The sequence below is a fragment of the Oncorhynchus clarkii genome, chromosome 13, assembly GCF_045791955.1.
Source record: "Oncorhynchus clarkii lewisi isolate Uvic-CL-2024 chromosome 13, UVic_Ocla_1.0, whole genome shotgun sequence".
Lineage (NCBI taxonomy): Eukaryota > Metazoa > Chordata > Actinopteri > Salmoniformes > Salmonidae > Oncorhynchus > Oncorhynchus clarkii.
Genome location: NC_092159.1, coordinates 47,120,200 through 47,133,431, shown reverse-complemented (window position 1 = coordinate 47,133,431; position 13,232 = coordinate 47,120,200). Strand labels below are relative to the sequence as shown.

General features: G+C 40.5%; 1 protein-coding gene across 1 annotated transcript in view; it reads right to left on the bottom strand.

Moving 5' to 3' along the window:
- LOC139364922 (ubiquitin specific peptidase 43b) overlaps positions 1 to 10,849 on the bottom strand; it is an 87,307-nt gene extending 76,458 nt beyond the window's left edge. The window contains exon 1 of the mRNA XM_071102150.1: positions 9,903 to 10,849. Within this exon, the coding sequence (XP_070958251.1) occupies positions 9,903 to 10,523 (621 nt within the window). The 5' untranslated portion in view covers positions 10,524 to 10,849. The remainder of the gene's footprint in view (positions 1 to 9,902) is intronic.
- Positions 10,850 to 13,232: the final 2,383 nt, after the last annotated feature.

Below are 13,232 nucleotides of genomic sequence, written 5' to 3'. Positions count from 1 at the left end.
TTCCATTTTAATGTCTGGATTCCGTGATTCTGTCCGCGTTCTCCGCATCGCAGATTTTATAGGACCCTAGGTGTGTCTGTTGGTCCACCTGGCTGCACACAGGATCCCTTCTTCAGGAAGCTCAGCTCTAGGCCTAATTCCTGTAGCACAGCCCCCACAGTGGACCCACAGCGGGTCAATCATTGCCTCGACCCCGATGTCCGTCTCCACAGAACGCAGAACAAAGGGATTCTTGAATTGCAAATTCTCCCTAATGCTCTTCACGCTTCCCTCGTCGCCCACTGTCTGAGACAAAGCTATTTCAGGTCCCGGGCAGAAAATCCTCAAATGCTGCTGAGCCCAATCAGAGCTGACCTTGGATGGCTCCCACTGAACCCCCTCATATTCAGTTATTCAGAAACATTTGTCTCAACACCACACACACAACTATAGTACTAGTATTACCCAAACTTAACTGACAGATATAAAGACCGTTCTTCTGACAATTAAGAAAGCAACATCAAATTAAATACGTCTGTAGATATCACTCTGCCACAAAAAAAGTAGGTTGAAGAATACTTAAGCCCACATGGAACACAATGTAAATTGAAATCTGTGGTTTAAGACTGAGTGGCACACGACTCAATTACTCTGGAATTAACCGGCTGAACCGCAGCTGGCAGCCTGAAGGAGCCTCAGCAGTAATGAGAGATTATGGAGAGAACAGCAGCCTGTGATCACTGCCTAATAATCCCTGGTATCTAACAGACATACTGTATGGCTCTATCATACAGTACAGTAGATATCGCTTTCATTGGTACAACCTGTATAATAACACACCGTGTGTGGGAGGTACTGCTTTCTCTACCTATCTTCAAAGTAGCTACTCAGCTGAACATTGTACAAAGTGAACACACATTAAAAAACAGAGAGCAAAGTGATTATTGGGATGTGTCAAAGCAAAAGTAGGAGTAGAAGAGAGTAGTCTCCGAATGCTGTCTGAAAGTGTGCCTCTTCCTACAATGTCTATTTTTAGTCAGAGACAAAGTCAGGATGAGAAGTATCACACTGTACAGGTCCACACACAATTACACAAAATGTGGACAACAAAATTAAAACATCACAATCACAGGTCCATCACTCAGACTGTGCAGACAAATCCATTGTCTAGTTGTCCCTGTGCCAGCAGCAAGTATGTCCCTTTTGTGTCAAGAAAGAACAGCATGACATAATGGCCTCTTGAAGACTGGCAGCACAGCACAGAAAATAGCCTTCATGTAATAGGTTTGCTCATTGTACAGCTTTAACCTACTGTAAATATCTTGCATGGAAGGCAAAGCACAATTGAGGTAGCAAGATGAAAGACCTATATTGATGTTGTACGACTTGTTTTGTTGTGTTCTACATAGCCTAAGTTAGTCTGATGGCAGTGTACAGACAATAAAGATTTTAACTCTTGACATACTTTAAATTAACTCTCCAAGGCAGTTTCCAGAAATAAGCTCTCTGTAGACACATAATGCTACAATTACAAGCTGCTGTTACAGAGGCAAATCTCCCATGGTAATTATAGTTATCTTCATCAGTGTCCATGAAATCAGGAATTGCGTCAGATAAATAATTGATACTGTAGATAAGGTATAGTTTTCTCTGTGGTGTCCACAATGGCCATTTTGACCTAATTACGTATAACTCTGGACTGTGTAATATGTGTGTATAATTAATGCTCTGGTTTATGAGGTATCTGACTAAAACTGACAATTAATACTTTATTTTATTTCACCTTTATTTAACCAGGTAGGCCAGTTGAGAACAAGTTCTCATTTGCAACTGCGACCTGGCCAAGATAAAGCAAAGCAGTTCGACACATACAACAACACAGAGTTACACATGGAATAAACAAACATACAATCAATAATACAGTAGAAAAATCTATATACAGCATCTGCAAATGAGGTAGGATAAGAGAGGTAAGGCAATACATAGGCCATGGTGGCAAAGTAATTACAATATAGCAATTAAACACTGGAATGGTAGGATGTGCAGAAGATGAATGTGCAAGTAGAGATACTGGGGTGCAAAGGAGCAAGATAAATAAATAAATACAGTGTAGGGATGAGGTAGATTGGATGGGCTATTTACAGATGAGCTATGTACAGGTGCAGTGATATGTGAGCTGCTTTGACAGCTGGTGCTATCGTTTAGGACCTTGAGTGTGGCTGAGGTGCACCCATGACCAGCTCTGAAACCAGATTGCATAGTGGAGAAGGTACGGTGAGATTCGAAATGGTCGGTAATCTGTTTGTTAACTTGGCTTTCCAAGACCTTAGAAAGGCAGGGTAGAATAGATATAGGTCTGTAGCAGTTTGGGTCTAGAGTGTCTCCCCCTTTGAAGAGGGGGATGACCGCTGCAGCTTTCCAATCTATGGGAATCTCAGACGATACGAAAGAAAGGTTGAACAAGCTAGTAATAGGGGTTGCAATAATTTCGGCAGATTAGAGCTCAGCCGATTAATCGGAATGGCCGATTAATTAGGGCCGATTTCAAGTTTTCTTAACAATCGGAAATCGGTATTTTTGGACACCTTTATTTAACTAGGCACGTCAGTAAAGCACACATTCTTATTTTCAATGACGGCCTAGGAACGGTGGGTTAACTACCTTGTTCAGGAGCAGAACAACAGATTTTTACCTTGTCAGCTCGGGGGATTCAATCTTGCAACCTTACAGTTAACTAGTCCAACGCTCTAACCACCTGCCTCTCACTGCACTCCGCGAGGAGCCTGCCTGTTACGCGAATGCAGTAGAAGCCAAGGTAAGTTGCTAGCTAGCGTTAAACTTTTCTTATAAAAAACAATCAATCAATCATAATCACTAGTTAACTACACATGGTTTATGATATTACTAGTTTATCTAGCGTGTCCTGCGTTGCATATAATCGATGCAACGCAGGGGGATGATTTAACAAAAGCGCATTTGCGAAAAAAGCACAATCATTGTACAACTGTACCTAACCATAAACACCAATGCCTTTCTTAAAATTAATACACAGAAGTATATATTTTTAAACCTGCATATTTAGTTAAAGGAAATCCAGGTTAGCAGGCAATATTAACCAGGTGAAATTGTGTCACTTCTCTTGCATTCATTGCACGCAGAGCCAGGATATATGCAACAGTTTGGGCAGCCTGGCTCATTTGCCAGAATTTTACACAATTATGACATAACATTGAAGGTTGTGCAATGTAACAGGAATGTTTAGACTAATGGATGCCACACCTTAGATAAAATACGTAACGGTTCCATATTTCACTGAAATAATAAACGTTTTGTTTGCGAAATGATAGATTCGACCATATTAATGACCAAAGGCTCATATTTCTGTGTGTTATTATATTATAACTAAGTCTATGACTTGATAGAGCAGTCTGAATGAGCGATGGTAGGAAGCAGCAGGCTCGTAAGCATTAATTCAAACAGCACTTTCGTGCATTTTGCCAGCAGCTCTTCGCAAGCACAGCGCTGTTTATCACTTCAAGCCTATCAGCCAAATGGCTGGTGTAACCGATGTGAAATGGCTAGCTAGTTAGCGGGGTGCGCGCTAGTAGCGTTTCAATCGTCACTCACTCTGAGACTTGGAGTGGCTGTTCCCCTCGCTCTGCATGGGTAACGCTGCTTCGAGGGTGGCTGTTGTCGATGTGTTCCTGGTTCGAGCCCAGGGGGAGCGAGGTGAGGGACGGAAGCTATACTGTTACACTGGTAATACTAAAGTGCCTATAAGAACATCCAATAGTCATAGGTATATAAAATACAAATGGTATAGAGAGAAATAGTCCTATAAATACTATATTAACTACAACCTAAAACCTCTTACCTTGAAATATTGAAGTCTCATGTTAAAAGGAAACACCAACTTTCATATGTTCTCATGTTCTGAGCAAGGAACTCAAAAGTTAGCTTTTTTACATGGCACATATTGCACTTTTACTTTCTTCTCCAATACTTTGTTTTTGCATTATTTAAACCAAATTGAACATGTTTCATTATTTATTTGAGGCTAAAATAGATTTTTATTTATGTATTATATTAAGTTAAAATACGTGTTCATTCAATATTGTTGTAATTGTCATTATTACAAATAAATAAATAAATAAATAAATAAATAAATAAATAAATAAATATCGGCCGATTAATCGGGATCAGCTTTTTTTGGTCCTCCAATAATCGGTATCGGCGTTGAAAAATCATAATCGGTCGACCTCTAGTCCATATTGTCTAGCCCGGCAGATTTGTAGGGGTACAGATTTTGCAGCTCTTTCAGAACATCAGCTAACTGGATTTGGGTGAAGGAGACGTGGGGGAGGTTTGAGCGAGTTGCAGCAGCTACATTAGATGACCTCTGAATGGTGGTATGCACTGCCTCTTTCTCTGTGGTGTCATCATCAAGCAAATTAGGCATGATAATGACTATAGTGGGTGCTGGTACTGTAAAACTGACACATACTGTATGTACGCCCAGGGGTTAAAACTTCTTGGTGACAGGGGGCAGTATTTTTACGTCCGGATGAAATGCATGCCCAAATTCAACTGCCTGCTACTCATCCTCAGAAGATATGATATGCATATTATTATTATTAGTAGATTTGGATAGACAACACTCTGAAGTTTCTAAAACTGTTTGAATCATGTCTGTGAGTATAACAGAACTTCTTTAGCAGGCGAAACCCCGAGGACAAACCATTCAGATTTTTTTTTAAAGTCACTCTCTATTCAATTAGTTTTCATTGGGAATTGCAGTTTCTGTCGCTTCTACCGGATGTCAACAGTCTTTAGAAATTGGTTGAGGTTTTTTCTTTGTGTAATGAAGAAGTACGGCCATCTTGAACGAGGGTCACTTGAAGTGTACTGTAAGATAGAGGCGCGTGACCAGAAAGCTAGCTACAGTTTGTTTTCCTCCTGTACTGAACACAGATCATCCCGTCTTTAATTTTATAAATTATTAAATACCTAAAGTTGTATTACAAAAGTAGTTTGAAATGTTTTGGCAAAGTTTACAGATAACTTTTGAGATATTTGGTAGTCACATTGCGCAAGTTGGAACCGGTGTTTTTCTGGATCAAACGCGCCAAATAAATGGACATTTTGGATATATATATATCTACGGAATTAATCGAACAAAAGGACCATTTGTGATGTTTATGGGACATATTGGAGTGCCAACAAAAGAAGCTTGTCAAAGGTAAGGCATGAATTATATCATTATTTCTGCGTTTTGTGTCACAGTGGGATGCTAGAGGTTAAATTGAGAGGTGGGGGGTGGGGGGGGGGTATGACTGTGAGAAGGTCAGTTCTGTCGACCTTTTAAAAGGACATTCTATTCCAAAATAAATGAAAATTATAAAATAGAATTTCCCACTCTGGAAATGAGCCCAATAACATATTATCAGGCAGGTGTGTTATTTAGCAATAAGCATTATCACCTGATGTAGCCCACCTGATGCTAACTCTTAGATCTAAACATTAGGCTATCTTGTTGCCAGTCAGCAATATATTGATGACTTGAATGCCCCCCCAAAAAAATTCCACTGGCACTCAGCGAACCAAGGATCATGTACTGTGAACTATTGCAGGTCTACCTGTTACACCTGACCCGTGTTACAATTAGCCCCGATCTTATGCATTCAACGCCATTAGCGAGCTCTGACAAGCATAAACCATTCCACTGCTAAAAAATTTGGTTCTAAAATAGTGCATTTTACACATTTTGGGGATTTGAGAAATAAGTGTAGTAACACTAGAACGCTCCGTGATCCTCTGCTATTTACAGTGGCCATCATAACTGCTTTCAAATGTGGCTTTTCCCGCGACTGTATTAAGAATGTTGTACAATGACTGGACATCCACATGTCTCTCCCCGTGCAGCACTAATTTGAGTGCTCTTCAAGAGGAATTTTACTTTCTCGCATAGAATGCGACAGGCTGAACAATTTAATAGGTAAACTATTCTACTATTGGGTTGTCTGATTTTGCAGTTGCCTACTCATGTTTTTGGTTGTGGAAAATGAAAATGTGGACAACACATTTTTCATTATAGAATTCAAAATTAGGGAGCGGTGTCATGCCCATAGGTGCACGTACCCCCACAGATTTGTCTTGTTTATATATATTATTATTTTAAAAATAAAACTACTAGCCACCTAGCAATTTTATGCCCAGATAGATTCCTAATCTCCCAACATCATAACTAGCTACCAAGAAGCCATTTCAGGCTATCAATCAAGTTAGAGTAGCTAGCTTGTCTAACTATATTAGCTGGCATGCCTTTAGAAAAGCAAGCAATTACTTACTATATGACCTGAATAAGACTCACATTACTTTCAATATTTTACCCACATTTTTGCAGAGATGCAGAAAAGCATATTTAGTTTCTTTAAAAAAATACTGTCAGGAGGATACAGACAGCTCAAGAGGTTTAGATGTTTAGATACGCAGAAAAATAAACAGTTTTGACATAGAATTAAGCTTAATTACTATAGTTCTAGATTGCAGCAAAATTCTGTTTCGGGTGTTTGAAAAATGCTACATTCTCCAACTTCAGGACTGGGACATATCCCAATATGGATCACCCCCAAGCCATCCTCATGTACTTTGTGCCCCCTCAGATTTTTGGGGTGAATGACGCCCCTGACCAAAGGTCCCGGGTCTCATTTGAATCATACCCAGCCCAATTAAACCCCTGTGTACGCCTGAAGATAAGATTTACAGAACAAGAACAAGTGTCATCTCCCTGTGACTTCACTGAGTCATTTCACTTCATATTTAAAGTCCTGAAACCCAAAGCTCTGCCAGATCAGATCATCATTAATGCCTAATCAGCCTAATCATTAAACGGAGACCCCAAATATTGACACATCCTTGGAAGCCAGAGTCACTCTCACAGTGATGAGTCATCACACAAACATGTCAAAACTCTAAACTGATTTATCCTTCAAACACGACCAGATAGTCCATCTGCTCCGTAGGGAGGGAGTGAGGACTGAATTCCAGCTCAAGAGGCCTTCATCCCTCCCTCCCTACCCTCCCTGACCCCTGTCCTAGGCCTCTCCCATGTTATTGAAACCTATATACTAGCTGTTGAGTAACTGTTTGAGTTTCTGTTTTCAAACCTTCTCTGGCCCCTCTATGCAAACAGTGAAATCCACCAGGAGGGATTCAGAGAATGCACTAGGACAAACAGATCAGATACTCTTTAAAACACACATCTGATTCTGATCCCAGAGCAGGTAGAATGAAGCCCTCAGATCAGAGGACAGTGACAGGTAGGACATGATGAACGGGAAGAATATACATATAAAGTCACGGACACAGTACTTAACCTTCGATACCACATTTCAGTAACCCTCCCCCGACAGCGTCAGTCCTGCAAGGTGCTACTGGAATGTGGCTCAGTGCCAGTCATCCTGCGGTAGCTACCTTTGTGTTTTATTTTTCTCCTGTCTGCGCCACCAACCTGCCTGAGAGGACACTGGGACAGATCACCATTTAATGTTAACTTTTTGCTTCTAATAAACCAATGACCTCTCTTCTGAATTCACTCAAAATACATTTTGCCTGCTTATAATGAGGCTTGAAAAGTAATTTCTTTCTGCCAAGCTGTCAGTCATTCTCACATTAGAGTTGACTTGGTGCATAAGAGTGAATATTAGCCTGTAACTGAACAGCACACGTGTGCAACCACCGAATTGCTTTTGCTAATACATTGTGTTACATCATAAAGTTTACTTACATTCACTTTCATTTTCTCCTCCAAAATTGTGTTTATTTTTTTAGGACCCAAACACTTATCCACCTTCTTTGCTATTCCTTGTCTTTGCTATTCACTCTATCTCCTCTTACTCTGTCAGAGGCATGTGGAGTGACTGATAATAATGTTTGAGAACTCTGCTCTGAGATAATTATGAAGTGGGCCATTTAAATTACGGGGTAAGGTTTTTGATTGTTTATAGATGGCTGGTTGTTTTGTCTGATGCTCCCATGGCCTAAGGGCTCAGACAGGGGCCTGACAGCTATCTGATTATCTTATGGTGCCTGCAGACAGCTGTGGAATTACATAGAAGACCGTTTTAGATGGCCAGACATGAACTCATGACCCTTCTGGTCACAGAGCCACAGCCAAGATGTACGCCTGTGTGTACTTAAACACAGGAAAGATCTCATCACATGCATTGAGTATTTATCATTACAGCTATCTTGAGATCTCAACTATCTTGACTACATGAAGCCAGCTCATATTTTTATCCTCTCAAAATCTGACAGGAGAGCCCCACAAGATAAGAAGGAGAGCCCCACAAGATAAGAAGGAAGTGGCTATAGATGGAGAGGAGTTGGCAGGGTATCCTTAGAAGAGTGAGATTGTGAGAAAGAGTTACTTTTTGGAGGAGAGGAACGGTCACACAGAACATTGGGTCAGACAGAGACCAAATAAACTAGTTAGGATTGATTCTCCTCTGAGACCTCTCTGGCAGGAGGTACAGCACTGACTGCACAATAAAGGTAATACAATCTCTGGATAGTAATTTAGTCTGGTATTGGGGTTGGGCACTCTCAATCTGCCCCTCATTGACCACCACCCAGACAAAACTTATCTAACTCTTCTACTTCCAGTACATTACACTGAGCTAGAGGCAAAGTGATTGAGCCCCTGGCTTTGCACAATGCAGGGTGAAGGTGTGCCTCTAGTTATGTTTACACCTCTTCTCCTCACAGATCAATTAGCATTTCCAAGAATAAATCCATTGTGAATGTATTGTCCTACCCCTTATCATCTTCTCTTTATCTGGCCTTGAACTATATAGGAGCTTAGCACTGCAGGCGCGGGAGTATGATAATTGTGTTTTCCTCCTCTTTGGCGTGGGCAGGGTGGGAAAGCCTGAGGGGAAACTGATACTGTCACCGCCTCCTGATCCACACTCAGATCCACACTCAGATCCTTTAATGGAGAGTGTTCCTCTCAATAAACAGTCGTCTCTATGGCAATGTTGCCTAACTAACATAATGAAGTGTGTCCTATTCAGAAACACTCCAATATTGTAAATGGTAGTGAGTCGGCCAGGTGCTATGCTCATCATCTCAGCGACTGGAATATTAAAACCCAGTGTTTGAAGCCGCCATACCTGGAAAACACTCAATATAACACACCATCTTTCAAAAGTCTGTTTAGAGTATAGTAAGTCCCTTGTTTATGTTCAAGGTTCTTCTGTGCTGTGAGTGTCTGATGGAACAAAGTGCTAGCTCAGCACTCCAGACAGACACCTGGTAATCCCATGCCCTCAGACTCCAGTGACACACAGTGCCAGCCAGCCACCTCATTAGTAAGTGGTAAACTAAAAGCCATCTGGGTAAACTCACATACTATAAAAGCACTGTAGAGATGAACTGGAGTTCAGCATAGCTATCAAAGCTCCATGATGCACTGACTTGTAAAGTAAAAAATAAACAGGTTACCTATAGGCTAATAAATCTTATGAACTCCAATGTCATGGATAGTGCCTCAGCATCATTTTTGGAATATCAAATCAAATGTTATTTGTCACATGTTTCGTAAACAACAGGTGTAGACCAACAGTGAAATGCTTATTGACCAATATGATAACATTTTCTGTAAATCCTCTCAATATTTTAGGCAAATGTCAAACAAATAGTTTTTTATCATGTTAGGAATGACAGCAGCATAGTTGTTTTATGTTGCGGTTTCAATCAAGGTGCAATCAAGGTATACAGGGGCAGGGGCAAATGGAAATACAGCAGTTATCTTCACCCCTGGATCTCTGGTACTATAATGGCTTGTCCTGAGTTTATTACATAGTAAGTATATTGTTAGTACACAGGTATAAGAGCAACTCAAATAGCCAACTATAGCCTACCTTGAATTCCACGGACAGTTGCGGGATGTATTCCAGAGTCCAGAGTGCCCTAACAAGTGATGCCAACTGCTCCGTGACTTCACCTCTGGCATGCTGCGTGTCTTCACTTTTAACAATCCCATTAATTCTCCTTCGACTCAAATCCAATTTGTACCATTCCAACCCGAGATACTCTGCGAGCAGGTCAGTGTTGCTCAAGCACTGGACCACGGCGTTCATGAAACAGGTGTTCCCGTGATTTTTCAAGCCTAGAACACCTGGAATGTTGCCACCATAGCACCATAAAACCCTTTCTTTCACCGAGCAACGGGAAGAAGCTATCGAATTATTTTTAACAGAATCCTCCCCGGCGACCTGGACATCCTCTTTGATATTTTCTGAGTTGGCACTGAGTGTGCAAGGTGTCCCGTCACGAAACCCTCCATCGTCATCCTCTGCGCCCTGAACTGCAACGTCTCCAAAGTGGGTAAAAGTGCCCAAAGTTTTGATAATTTTATTTACAAAACTCCCCACCGACTTCAATGATTTCTTTCGAAAAAGCCGTCCATGTTTCTGTTTGTTTTCCTTGCGCGTTGCTGCCTTTGACGTGGCTTCATCCTTCACTCTGCAGTGTTTATCCATATCTTTATAATACTTTGCCGATGTTGGAGAATTCTGGAATTAATTTCGAGGCCAGTGTGCCACTTTTCTGCAGAGATTTCCCATCCGGATACCGTGAGGAGGACAGAACACCAGCGCACAGAGGTGAAACCATGGCACATCAACACATATCAACTCCGTGCTAAACTCCGTGGTAAACGTCAAACATTTAAACACTTACTGAAACCCTTAATGCTTGTTGACCAAATTACACGAGCTCCATCGATGTTAAACATTACCCGCGCCTTTCCTTGCCTCCTACTTGCAGCCTTTACGGGCATGTACACACTCACTTACACATCGCTTCTAACTTCGCCTCGAAAGAGGCGTGTATTCATATGTGTGACTATTCCCTCCCACTTTGATTCTAGTCCCTGTGTCATCAGAGTAGTTTACGCTGGCATAGTAGGCCATATAAACGCTGACTCACAAGTTGATGTTTCCAGGTTTAACTTTGATTCTCATGAAAACAATCAACTTGATGTTTCCAGGTTTAACTTTTCTTCCCATGAAAACAATCAGTTTTTCATGGGTGAATGTTGAAACAGTCATGTTTTCTGTTTGGCAGGTTTTCTCTGTTAGTATTAAATACATGGATAAGTCATGGACAAGTTTTTGCATTTAGAACACACACATATTAGCCAATCATAAATGGATTAATGATGTGTAGACATTATAGGTTATTATGTAGGTTATGTAGGTTTCCCAATGTTTGGGAACCCCTGCTGTTTCAACCCACTGGCAAGAAGGGTAGTGGTGAGGTGCTCACCTGAAGAGAGCAGTAACCAACCATACACAACAAGATAGAAGGATATGATGGAAAATAAGCAGACATATTTCAGTTAGTTTCATCTCAAACATGAACTTTATGGAGTTTGTTGGTTGGGGGAAAAAACGGTCCACTATCTTGGCAAAATCTCTGTTAGGCCACCTTGTAAGCATAAGTGCATTCCTTTTACATTCACAACAATATCATTCAATACCTTGGGGAATGCCCTGGCAGAAATGGAGACTTTGTGAAATAATGTCTTGTTAATCTATACTCAGGCAATGAAATGGGATCACTAATCAGAGTAGGATTTTTAAAGGTCCAATGCAGCCGATTTTATCTCAATATCAAATCATTTCTGGGTAACATTAAGTACCTTACTGTGATTGTTTTCAATTCAAATGGTTTAAAAAAATAAATCTTCTTAGCAAAGAGCAATTTCTCAAGCAAGAATTTTGCTAGGACTGTCTGTGAGTGGTTTGAGTGGGGAGGGGAAAACTGAAATGTATCTGTTATTGACAGAGAGATTTGGAACTCTCTTTCTTATTGGTCTATTAAGTAATTTACTACATGGTGATGTCACCATGATAGGCCAAATCTCTACCCCACCAAAACAGGTAGAAATTTCAGGCAGTCTTTTCAAACAGTTCTTACACTAAAAGGGTATTATCATAATTTTCACAATTTTACAGTATTTTTCCAACCTCAGAATGTGGAAATATGTATCAATCACGTTTTTGACTCCACTGGACCTTTATAGAAGTGTTTCTTATTTTGGCTTATTAACCATAAATTGAAGATTTATTGAGTAATAAAAAATAACTTTGATATCCAGACCAACTATCCTCACCAGTGCTAGACTGAGAGGGAATCAGGGTGGGGAGAATTTTGTCCAGGGCAGGTGAGTGTACCTCCAAGGCAGTATGGCCATCTACACTGATGCTGATCACGTACTTGTTGTTGGAGCAGATCTTGATGCTGTTGATGCTGCCACTGTGCCCAGTACCGATGTCTGTCACCTCCCCCTCAGAGTACCCCCCACACATTCACCAGCTTGTCATCACCATTTGCCACCTACGTGGAGACACAAAGCAATACATTATTATGGGATATCAGTGTTTCATTTAGTCTGTTGTCAGTGCAGTACAATGGGTACAGTACAGACTGTCTCATCTTACAAAGGCTTGATGAATGATGTCTCTGAGAGACAATGAAATGTTGTGGCCTAAGATTAAATTGAACTGTATAAACCATACATATGCTGTTTCTTAATTTGAGCCAGTTTCTCACAGCAGGAAAATAATCCTGCAGCAACAGGAAATGTAAATTATTATGTGGATTATAATTAATGGATTTTTTTTGTTACAGTTTACAGTTTTACAGTTTTCATTAGGTCAAATCAAGTCTGAAACTTTAAAGTGGAAATTACAAACTTAACGCATCTGTATCTGTCACAAACTGGTCTCCATCGAGGGTGATGTGCATTCCATTAATGGATCCTGAGAGGGACCCTTCTAGTTCTCGTAAGGCAAACCCGTCATACACCTCCCAATAGCCAATCCATCTCAGAAAATATACAGTATGTTAAATATTACAGGCCTTGATGTGCAGTAAACGAGGATCGTAGAATAGTTGTGTGAAGAACTCTCATTAAACTGCAAAATGCATACAATCACAATGTATAAAATCCACCCAACAGTTTCCAAAAGCGCATGCTCATTATCTTTCAACCAGGATTATAATATACAGAGTCTTTCACAATGACCACTATTCATTATTCAAACTTTTTAATCAATGCAAGTCTGTGTCCAAATCGCTCCTCCTGTTTAAAAATGTTTATAAGCAGATGTATTGTGCATGCCAGCATTTATTGGCTGGTAAATCATTTTGGGAGATTTAGAACTAAAGCCTTGACTTTCTCC